Source organism: Halichoerus grypus, chromosome 6, assembly GCF_964656455.1.
Source record: "Halichoerus grypus chromosome 6, mHalGry1.hap1.1, whole genome shotgun sequence".
Classification (NCBI taxonomy): domain Eukaryota; kingdom Metazoa; phylum Chordata; class Mammalia; order Carnivora; family Phocidae; genus Halichoerus; species Halichoerus grypus.
The window spans coordinates 3795125-3807263 of NC_135717.1; the positions used below are offsets into that span (position 1 = coordinate 3795125).

The 12139-nt window shown below is 45.5% G+C and overlaps 1 protein-coding gene across 2 annotated transcripts in view; it reads left to right on the forward strand.

Annotated features, from left to right (window-relative positions):
• The first annotated feature begins 894 nt into the window (after positions 1-894).
• The window catches only part of WIPI2 (WD repeat domain, phosphoinositide interacting 2), a 37144-nt gene continuing 25899 nt past the window's right edge, over positions 895-12139 (forward strand). Inside the window, exons 1-2 of one of the 2 annotated variants that reach the window (XM_036116565.2) lie at positions 895-1180; positions 7468-7550. In XM_036116565.2, the coding sequence (XP_035972458.1) occupies positions 1107-1180; positions 7468-7550 (157 nt within the window). In that variant the 5' untranslated portion in view covers positions 895-1106. The remainder of the gene's footprint in view (positions 1181-7467; positions 7551-12139) is intronic. The other variant, XM_036116564.2, reaches the window with a different exon arrangement.

Consider the following 12139-nt stretch of genomic DNA (forward strand, 5'->3'; position numbering starts at 1 on the left):
CCTACCCACAAATTTGATTGTGCCATTCTCCTGGCTAAGTATTTTCAATGGCAGCCCATTGTTCTTGGGATAATGTTCAGTCTCTTGCTTAATGTAGCTTAACAACATCCAGCTTGATTTAGCCACCTCCGATTTCACAAGTCAAATCTGTCTCGTGTTCACCGTCCCACTCAGAGCTCAGACACACTGAGCAGAGCATTCCCGGGACATGCTCTCATCTGTGGACCTTTGCAATACAGAATGCTTCCATCTCCTTGGGGTGGTTACCTACCATTCAAATTTCAGGTCTCCCCTCCTCCAGGAAGCCTTCTCTGACTGCACAGTCCCTGTCCCTTAAGTTTAGGTTGAGTGACCTCATTATGTGCTCTCTTGTACCCCGACTTGTAATTGTGTTTAAGTATCTCCCCCACTGTAACTTCTCTAAGGGAACGGAGGCCTATTTAGTTCACATGGAAGGTACTTCCTAAATATTATTGAATGTATGAATAAATGTAAGGTGGACTCCTCCGCGTGAGCCTTGGGGAAAGAAAGGGGTTTCAGTTCTCAGATCCAACACTCGGCTAATACGTTAGTATTTCTGAGCCTCAGTTTTTAAATCTGTAAAATGGGAATGCGATATTCGCTAAGTAGGGATGCTGTACATAAATATTTAGCGCAACGACTGGCAGGCACACGGCGGCCCCTTTTAATATTGATAAGATGATGGAGTGTACCGAGCGCCTACTCTTTTCCATGCGCATGCGCCGCCCTCGGTCCGTCAGCAAGCCCTGCCCGGCGCGCCCCCGCGCGTCCCCACGCGTGCGCGTGTTCGACCAGAACCCCAGGTCCGGGCCAGAGGTGAAGGGGCGGGACCTCCGCAATACGCTTGCGCCGTGGGGAGGCCGTGCCCCGAGGAGGCGGGGCCGCGCAAGCGCGCAGGGTGCCCCGGCTCCGGAGCATAAACAAGAGCGGGCACGGGATGAGGCGGCGGTTGATCCCCGGGCAGCCAGCTGCGGCCAGCGAGGCGGCGAGCGCGGCCCGGCGCCGACCCTGAGCGCACCCGACACGCCCTCCCGCGCGCGAGCCCCCGGCCGGGCCCGCCCGCGCCCGCCCGCCGCGCGCCCACCATGAACCTGGCGAGTCAGAGCGGCGAGGCCGGCGCCGGCCAGCTGCTCTTCGCCAACTTCAACCAGGACAACACGTAAGGCCGGGCGGGGATCGGGGGCCGGGGGCCGAGGGCCGAGGCCCGGGGCCGGGGCGGGCGGGAGCCCGAGGCCGGGGCCGGGCCCGAGGTCGGGCCTGCACGTTCGGGTGGAGGCCGGGGCGGGCGGGGGCGCCCTCGGGGGGCGGGCCCGGAGCGTGGAGGGAGGGGCGCTCTGCTCGCGGACCCTCCGGGCGCTGCGCTGGAGCTGCGATCTCTGAGCGGGGAAAGTGATGGAGGTAGGGAGGCGTTTCACCCACCCGCCGAAAGGTTGCTTTACCTTTTGGGGCCTCCCTTCTCACGAAGTTGGGGCAGAACTTTGTGCCTTGACCTGTTGTCTCAGCCGCTTCCGGAGCGGCGAGAGTGCGTTTCTTCCTTGTATCCCACCTCCCCTTCTTCGTCAGCCCTCTTCCTCCACCCTTTCCCCTCTTCAGGCCCTTCTAGTCTCCTCCTCATCTTAGGGCCTCATTCCCTTCTTCCCTTTCCTTTTCTTCTTGTCTCGCTGTTCTTTTTTTAGGTAGCTTTGATGTTCTGCCCGAGCAAGAAACAGATTTAGCAATAATCCTGGCCTCTGATCTGGGGAGAAACTGAGCCAAGGGGGACCTGAGGAGTCTGGGGCCATCCTTAGGGGAAGAGAGGCCACTGATGCCGACCCGTGGATTTGGAACGCTGTTTGTCCAAACCCATGTGGGTTTGCAGCTGATTCTTCAGAGGCTGTCTGGGTGACCTGTGAGGATAGTTAATAGATGAAGTTTCTGGGGAAGGAGGGAAGGAGTTCTGGAACTGGAAGGGAGGAGAGCCATCTTGGGAAGTGAGTAAGAGGAAGTGATGTAAGTGAGGAGGAATGGGTCATTGGCTTCATAGTAAGTAGTTGGTTGAGTTGTTATTGGCTGAATGGAATCAGCAAAGTAGAAAAAACTTTTTTTTTTTTTTTAATGAAAAGTTAATTGTGGAACAGCAAGCAGCAGGTGCTCAGCAGGGCCTCCCCAGAACCGTGAGGTTAGTGCAGATGGTCCGGCAGGGGGACCGCACAGAGGGTGGGAAGGAAGCCCATCTCCTGCTCCAACAGCAGATGAGGAACCTGAAGTTCACAAAGGTCCAGAGCTGCACCTGGATATTCCAGGTGGCCAATAGTGGAGTGGGGGCAGGACTGACTTCTCTTCCAGTGATCTTCCCACCCTGCCCCACTGTCTTTTCTACCTAAAAGGTAGGATTTTGAGGACAGCGAATTTAGAAATCGTACTGTAGCAGTCTTTAAAGATTAAAACTACCACATACATAAGCATACTGTGTGACCAAAAACCAGTACAACAGAAACATCTTGGACAACCTGTTGCACGTGGTTGTAATTGGGATAGACTATATTATATTCATCCAAGAAGCGAATAGAGCATTTCAAACCATCTGTGATTTGGTTTTTAAGCCCTTAGTATTTTGAGATCGGTAAGAAATGGTAGCTTTGTGGTTATTTTTATGTCTTGTATAAATTAGAGAATTTTCAAAACATTTTCTACCTTATTTTTCCCAGTTTCTAACTACCCATTATTTATATTGAAAGGAAATATGACAATGTGTTCTCTTTTGCTGTTATTTCAAATGGGCTACCAAATTCCATATATAATAGAATATATCAATCTGGCTTGAAATTAGACCTTTTCACACTTGGAAATCATGTGCTTCCCCGCTCCTCAGTGGGTCCTGAAGTTCAAGAGATTTCTGTGTCATAATTTGGACTTGCCAGAGACCTTGATAGAGTATGAACATAAATTGTTAAGAAAGAGTAAGTTAGGTTTATACTGGAAGTTTATCAATTAAAATGACTGTAATTTGTCTTAAATACATGAGCTCCTGAGGAAAGGCTGCACAATTTACCCCTTTGCCTCCCTTACCCGTCTCCAGAAACTGTCTTTATGGAGGAACACAGTTTTTCACAAGACAAAGGTTATTGGTCTGGGATCCACATTCACTGTCTTGAGTGAGAAAATCTGGAAGCCATTTCACTTAATAGAATACGTGTATGTTACACAGGAATGCTTAAAGAATATTCCTTGGCATAGCAGGCCGTATCTGTCCTGCCTTTTTGTCCTGGCAATGTGGCTTCAAATATTGTCCTCATTTTTCTAGGATTCTTTCCCTGAAAGCATGACTAAGTTTTGTTTTCTACCATTTGTTTGATTTCTTTTCTTTTCTTTTCTTTCTTTTTTTTTTTTTAAAGCAAGAGCAGTGAAAGAGGCACCAGGAACAGCTGATCTCAGTCACCTACTGACTGGCTAGTTCCAATCCTAGTTTCTGAAAGTAACAGTTTGGAAGGTTTATTTTGGAGGAGTTTTTGGCTTTTGAAATTGAAGTTAACAAACTAATAAGTGGTAGAATATCGCTTAAATGAAAATGTCAAGGACTGAAGTCCTCCACTGGATGTCGCTCAGCTTGTGGGAAGCCTGTGATTTGGAGTGTCTGTTTTAAAATACATCTCCAAAAGGGGTAGACGAAAGAGAGGGACTTGATTTTCCAAGTCTTCCATTTGTAGCATTGATGTTGTTAGTGTCCAGAAAAGTTATGGAGACGCTTGTTTAACAGATTCTTCTAGGTTACAGATATTATTTTGGGAAAGTCACTGCTCTCCACTTTCTCCTCATCAGTAAATTGAGAGGCTTGATTGTGGATGGGTTTTAAGGATCCCTCAACCTTAAAGTTTTAGGTCATTCTGCCTGCTGGGTAGAGGGCGTGTTGGAAGAGGGAGGGCAGGACAGTCACCCAGGAGGATATTGTCCAACAGCAGTGGCCTGTGGAGAGCAGACTGGTCAGCCATCGGGACTTGGTGTGACCCGTGGGCCGGGGGTGTTGCGGGGAAGTTAAGGTTACTCCCAAATCTCTAGTTTGGGTTCGGAGTGAACAGTGATTCCATTATGGGGAAAAGATTAGAGAAGGATTCGGTTTGGGGGCAAAGGATGAAATCTTGCTTTGGCTCCTGTGGAGTTTTCGAGGCTGTAGGTGGAGACCCGGGGCGGAAATGCTGTGAGCCAAGGGAAAGGGCCTGCTGGGGCCGTGAGCTTACCAGCTAGAGCCCCGGGATCTACCAGGTCTCGGCAGTTCCCATTGTTTCCTTTTTATGGGTGTGGACCGATGCCACTTAACCCTCTAATCAAGTAAGAAGATAATGGAAAGGGAAAGCCTTTTGGGACTAATTATTGATAAGAAGGCAGAGAAAAGAAAAAGGAGTTAAGAAAAAGATCTGATTCACATTTGAGGGTTGTTGTTGTTGTTGTTGTTTTAGTGGGAATCCCTGTCTTTTAGATACTGAACCGTCAAGTTTAATTCCGCGACAGGCTTGCAGTCAGAGACGGTGGGTCAGACCCAAATGTTTGTTTTAGCCCCTCCCAAAACCCTCCTGTCAACCAATAAAATACCAGAAGATACTGTAAAAGGTTGAAACCCATTGGATAGGGAGAATAAGGAAGGAGTCACTGGCAGCAACATTTTGGAAGCTAGCAAGGAGTACAGGAAAGTGGATCCCGAGTCTACACCTAGTGGAGAAAGCAGAGAGCCAGCCTAGTTTAAACTGCAGAATCCCCAGAAGGCTCAGGACTGGCAGTCGAATAAAGGGGGACGGGATGAAAATGAAGAGGATTGGCCCAAAGCATGTTCCAGAAGCACTCCCTCTCCCATCCTGGCCAAGGACTTGGACCTTGTCTCCAGGGCATATAACAGGGTCTCTGGATTTTGACAGGCGCAGCGGAAGGCAGCGGTGTAGTAGGGAAGTGGGCTTGAGTAAATCCGTCCTTTATTATAGTGAGCTGGCTTTCCCGTTGTCAGTAAAAGATCTCACTGTGTTGCCTTAAAAAAAACCACACAAACATTTATTGGGGAATAACATGATTTAATAAGGGAATCTCAAACTTATCTGTTACTCTGCCTCTCCCATTAATATGTCTGCCATTGTATGGTTAGGCAAATCATGAGAAATTATTAAAAGCAGGATCAGTCCTCAAAGAGTGATGTATGAACCTCATTGCTGGTGTTACCACCCTTTAAAAACACCTTCTTTTAGAGGGGAGGGGAGGTGGGAGGATGGGTTAGCCTGGTGATGGGTATTGAGGAGGGCACGTTCTGCATGGAGCACTGGGTGTTATGCACAAACAATGAATCATGGAACACTATATCTAAAACTAATGATGTAATGTATGGGGATTAACATAACAATAAAAAAAAAAGAAAAAGATAAAACCTAAACCCCTTCCCTGAAATAAACTGAAAAAAATAGAAGGGGGAAAAAAAAAAAAAAAACACCTTCTTTTATTGATAAAGTATATATTCATATTATACCATAATACCTGTCAAAATAAATGAAATATTTTTGCTTACATTTCTTGCTGATTGAGGTTTTATAAACCGTGCAATTAAAATTCTAGCTAAGGTGTTTAATACCCTAAACCAGTTTCGGAATATCTGTAAGAACATCAAAGTTCTGATGTTTGATCACCAAAGCCCAGTTTTGACAGATTCTCCTGTCAGGAGCACAGCATCAAAATCCAGGTTCTCATTAACTAGTTAAAGCTCCTTAACTTTGCCCATGGAAGAAGCCCTCTCTAAGTTTGTTTTATATATAAGGCCAATAAGTTTGGTAATTTGGTTCCTAAGTCAACAAGAAGTTTAGAATGGGAGAGGGGCTGTTAATGATGGGGGGAGGGTCATAAAGAAGTGACACCTGTCGGCAAAACAGAAGGTGGAAAATGTATTTAGAAACTCAGCACTACAATCTGGCCATCTGAGGTCAGTACACAAAACCCTCAACTCCTTGTTAGCGTCTGAGAGGGTCACTGTATTGTAATAGTAGGGTAAGTTTAATGATGGGAGTCCAGGAAAATGTTAAGAATTTCCCATCCCCTTGTGATAGAAACACAGGAAAGCATATAATACAAGAATGACTTTTTCATTTTCTAATCAGAAATGGCGGGGGGAAAGGTATTGGTGCTTAAAATAGCAAACAGCAACCATTAGTTATCTGGAAAACATTTTCCCGAACACCAGCTTCCCAAAAGTTGTAGATTGCTCAGATTTTGTCTTATTTTTAGCTTTCCTGGATATTCTTCTATTTTTATTGGCTCCTTTATTGCTTTTCAAAATATTTACAGATAACAGTACCTAATTACTTCATTGATTCAGTATAGTGAATTAACTACAATTAATTCAGTATAGTGAAGTATTTTTGCCCCCCAAAACGGGCTGGTAGGAAGAGTTTTGTTTCTGCTTATACATCTAAGATGAACCAATTACAGCTTAAAAATTTAATAGTGCTTATAGCAGCTCCGTTCTTAGAATATATTTCTTCTGCATATGGGTGAAAGAGAGGTTGGAAAGCTCAAGTTTTTAATAGATGTAATGACCATTAGAGGGGCCCTAGTTTTTATCCTGGTGTGCAGATACTCCTGGTCTAGTCTTCTGGTTTGTCTTCTGCCTCCGCTTGTTTCCATGTCCCCCCAGACATTGAATCCACAACAGTCCCAGTAGCTGCTTCCTCGCATGTCCCACGCTTCCTGCTTTATTGGCTCATCTTCTGTTTCTCAAAGCTGTGCTTTCTCCTGTTTTTTCCTGTGGTCAGTCACGTTCCAGAGAGTAGTGATCGTCTGATGAGGACCACTTCGTTCGTGTCCCACGGCCCCTGTGCTGAGGGCCTGGAGAGCCCGCAAGGTCCCTTCAGGCCTCTTAGCAAACGCCACAGTGCTGAGTTGGGTGTGAGTGGCTTCACCTTTTCTTTGTAGGTCAGCTGTGTACAGATTTGAAGATAGCTTTTTGCTCCATTTTATTACCACCCCACTGCCCGGCCAGAGTGTAACATGGGTGATTGAGCTGCATGGCTGTGGCCTCGCGGAAAGGCAGAAGGGTGTCGTCATCCACTAGGCTGTAAATGTCTTTGTTTAAAGTTTGGAGTGCCGGCTAATTTAGCTTTTGGACTCACACATAGATCAGATCACCTGAGAAACCCCACTTTGTTCTGAGGGGGTCATTAGGGCCGATTACTTCCGTTTATTTGTCAAATTTATCTTTAAGGTTTTGTAGGTTTTAAATATTGTCTGTATTTTATTGGCCTTCACCCTTTCCTGGCTGCGAGGTGGGGCATCTTGCTCTGCCACTTTCCCCTTTTCTGCTTAGCCACCACTCACCTGCTACAAACTATGTGAAATTATTTGTGCTAATTTTTGGTAGAGATGATGGTAACATGGAGCTAGTTTGTGCATTATCACTGTCTATACATATCAGCTCTTATTTCTGATTTGGCTTTTTTGCAGGTCCCTAGCTGTTGGTAGTAAGTCCGGTTATAAATTTTTCTCCCTTTCTTCTGTGGATAAGCTGGAACAGATCTATGAATGCAGTAAGTGTTTGCTTTATTTTTCCCCCTTCTTAAAAAAAAAATAGACAAATTATACTTGAATTGGAATGCATTCTCAAATTCTAACACTGTGATTGAAGCCCCGATACCCCTTGACCAGTACTCTTCTTTCCCCTTGATCCTCACAGATGGTACGTGTTCTCCAGGGTCTGTGCATGTGCGTACTTACACGTGTACATGTAGAAACACTTGTTTTATGGGTGATTTTTTCCAACACATGATACCGTGCTGTATGTATTATTCTGTCATTTGTCCCCACTTTAAATGCCATTATTTAAACTATTTGGGTTTCTGTTACAAAGGGCTTCCAGAAAATTGAAAACCTCACAGCCCCCGTAGGAATGATTTGTTTTCTTCTGTTGTCATTTTATGGCAGTCGGGTCGCCCACATGTCAGAGACGATACGGGATTGTGGAAGGGTCGTGTGAGCTTTGACTTCTTGCTCAGTCACTTACTTGTGACTTTAGATAGATTGCTTCATCCTGGACCTGAGTTCCTTTGGTTTTCTTTTGTGTGTGTCTGTGTATGGTAGTGCTTGCTGATTACATGGTAGGTACAGACCCCTCCTCCCCAGAATGAATATGCTAGAAAGCTTGGGGCTCTTCCTACGTACATAACTTGTTTCCTATGCACTTACGTAGTTGCACACGTGTAACAGATACGCACATAAAAATATACTTTTGTTTTTGTGTGTGGTTTCATTTTATAGAAGTGAGCTTGTAATACGCTTTGTTCTTTATTTTTGTTTTTAAAAACATGATCTCTTTTAAACTGAGGTGACTGTGGATTACGTGCAGATGTTGGAAATAATACAGATCCCTTATACCCTTCTCCCAGTTTCCCCCAGTGGTAACGTTTTGCAAAAGCACAGGATAGTGTCACAGCCCGGAGGGCGACATTGATGGGACCCATTGCTCCCATTCAGGTTGCCCCAGTTTCACTCGTACGCGCGTGTGTTTTGTAAGTTCTGTACCGTCTTAACGCCCTTGCTATTCCTATCTTATTTTCCTATTTCCTATTTCCTATTTCCTGTTTCCACCACAAGCAAGACGCTGGACAGTTCCAGCACGGTGGGATCCTTCCTGCTGTCCTTTTATAACCACACCTGTCTCCCTCCCACCCCCCCACCCTCACCCCTGCTAACCACGAATCTGTCCCCTGTTTCTTAAATTTTGTCATTTCAAAAATGCTATGTGAATGGAAGATTATAACCTTTGGGGATTGGCTTTTTTTACTCAGCATAATTCCCTGGGAATTCATCCGAGCTGTTGTGTGCGTGTCGGGAGTTCCTTTTTATGACTGAGAAGTATTCCATGGGTGTGGATGGACCACAGTTTACCAGTCCCCTGTTGAAGGGCATCTGGGCCGATTCCAGTTTTTGGCTATTACAAATAAAGCTGCTGTGAACAGAGCTTTGGGTGGACATAAGTTTTTATCTCTCTGGGATAAATAAGAGTACAATTGCTGGGTCATATGGTACCCCCAGTTCTCTCTCTTTCTTTTTAAAGAAGCTGCCTGAGTATTTTCCAGGTGGCTGTACCATTTTACATTCCCACCGGCATTGTAGGAGAGATCAAGTTCCTGTCTGTCTTTGCTGGCATTTGGTGTTATAGCTGTTTTTCGCTGTGGTTGCCCTGAAAGATATGAGCAGTGCAGTCTCATTGTGGTTCTGATTTGCTTTTCCTTAACAGCTAATGATACTGAGTATCTCTCCGTGTGCTTATTTGCCATGTGTATATTCTCTTCAGTGAAATGTCCACGTTTTTGCCCACATTCGCATTGGATTATTTGAGTTTTTTTGATGCTGAGTTTTGAGAGTTCTTTATATATTCTGGATACTAGTCCTTTGTCAGACATGTGGTTTGTAAATATTTTCTCTATATATAATAAGCAATCCTGAAACCTGCCCATGGCCTGACCTCAGTTAAGAATCCTTGTTAGAGAAAAAAAAAAAAAAAAAGAATCCTTGTTAGAGAGGGGCGCCTGGGTGGCTCAGTCGTTAAGCGTCTGCCTTCGGCTCAGGTCATGGTCCCAGGGTCCTGGGATCGAGCCCCGCATCGGGCTCCCTGCTCCACGGGAAGCCTGCTTCTCCCTCTCCCACTCCCCCTGCTTGTGTTCCCTCTCTCGCTGTGTCTCTCTCTGTCAAATAAATAAAATCTTAAAAAAAAAAGAATCCTTGTTAGAGAATTAGGAGTTCCGTATGCAGAGCATACTTCTTGTAATTGGTCACACTGGAATATGCATTCAGGGAGAGATTGAATACTTAGCATTTCAGCTCTGTGAGCATGCGGTTGTGGGCAGTCGGGTTTCCTCCTTATTAACAATATCAGTACCTCCTTTCTGAGTGAGTGTTCCAGTGTTGCCAGCTTTCCTTTCTTGATGGTTTGGTGTTTCATTTTGGCATTCTACTCTACCTACCAATATCTCGGAAGAAGGGGAAGATTGGGCGAGTAGAAGCGAACAGGCTTCTCGTTTCATTCTTGGTTCCATTCACTCCGTGAACTCGTCTCGAGGACCTGCTGTGTCCCAGCCCTGTTCTGCATGTGCAGAGGCGGTGGCGGCCACGCTCCTGGCCCCATGACACTCACATGGAAATGGAGGGAGACGAAGAACAGAATTATGTTTGTGTCCAGTGTTAGGCTGGGGACACGACAACAAGCACAGACACAAATACCTCCTCCCACCCCTGCATCCCCACCCGTTAGCCTAAGATGAAGACGTCAGGGAAAATGTCATTTCTTCTGCCAGTTACTTGAAATTGAGTTCTTGTGGTCCGCCGGGAGGTCAGAGGCCTTCCAGGCTCCCTCCCAGGCCTCGGCCTCCTCTCTTCAGTAGGCCTCTGGGTGACCCCTCACCTCCATCAGTGGAGTGTCTGACTTCCCCCACAAGTCTGTTGTTTGTTGCTGCCCCAAAGGCTAGCACCCAGGCCCTTCCTAGGGAGCTCATCAGTGTCTCTGACTCATACTTCCCGTGGGTTGCCTTAGAGTTTACTCCTTTTTTGTCCTCAGACTTGGCCTGCTGATGCTTACTAAATCTTCTTTTCAAAAAGCCTCTTTTCTAGTATGTAGCTAGAAGATGTGATCTGGGTGATAAAACGGCTGTGAACTCGTGTGCTTGCTTATCTCAGGTGGCTGTCAGTATTTTGAAAAATCTCCAAACTGGTCACTCCCATGGTCCCACATAGGATTGTTCCCTGTAGGGGATTTCTTCAAAGAAGAGTAGCCTGATTTCTGGATTCCATCAGGCTTTTATGAATGACTAAAATGTTTACTAACTCTACATCCCAGTGAGCTCCTGAATTGTGCAATGAAAGTGTGGCTCTTATGACCAGGGTCATCTGCTTTGAAATCTGCAGAATTACCCCCCCCAATCCCCATTTGGAGACCCAGTGCTGAGAAGGGGTGTGAGAATACCAAAGTCTGGTCTTTACTCTTCCTCAGATGGAATCAGTTCAGTGACTAATCTGTTCCCTTGAGCTTTATTTATGGATTTTTGGTGCCTCGATTTTTAAAGGTTTTTGATGGAACAAAATGTGATGTCTTGATAATATTGTGAAAAGCACGGGTATTTAATGACCAACATGGTAAGGTGGAAGGTTTCTTTGCTCTTCTTAGTGAACTTTGACCCTTAGAAATAGGTGATGAAAACGACAAAGAACTTTTTGAGGGTTAATACTTTAAACTGGAAGCGATGAAATTCTTTTGCTCTGGGACATTGTCCAGCTCTCCTCTCTCTCACACACTTTTATTGAGTAGATCAAAGAATGTCCGTTCAGAAACACATTAGCTACCGAATCAAGATGGTTTTCTGGAATTTTTCTACAAATAGAAGCAAAGAATACATTTGATGCCTCGCGATTTGGTGCAAGCTCATAATCTCAGCTGCGTGTCACAATCTCAGACTTTCGCTCTCGGTCACTGTTGCTGTTACGGAAAGAATGAGCCAGAACTGGTCTTGGGAAGAACAAGATGAACAACTGCTTGTTCTTCTATTGGTTATTTAAACAAAAAAAACCCTTCGCCCAAAAACAGTGGAAGATTTTTTTCCCATCTATATTGTGATCTCTCAAGTTGCAGGAACTCCCATGTATGCTTTGCCTTTGTGTGTGCGCCCTTTTGTCCTGTCTCTCTCTCTCTCTGTCCTTTGTGTATGGAGATACATAATGTGCAAATGTGTGGTCTCCCTTCCCTGAAATGTTATTGCAATGAAATCCTACCCCCTTAGACAAAATAAAGGGTGTAGAGATGTTATTTGTAAAATATCCCGTAAATTGGGAGGAAAAGTTGGCTTTTTCACATTCTACATTGTTTATGTTTGCATTTCTAAGTGTCTGAGCTAGGAAAACATAGCTCAGGAAGCGTTCAGTTCCGAAACCGAGCAGAGCAGACTGTTCTTACCTGCACAAAGGGGACCGGCGCCTGCTTTGTCAACAGCAGCGTGTCACAGACCTAGAGCACCTTCCACCTGAAAACCCGCCGTCGTTGACCCTGAAGGCTGTCATCTGCATCTGAAGGTCTGAGAAATGGTGCTTTTGAGATTGTTCTGATTTGACAGACAGCCCTGGTTGGACT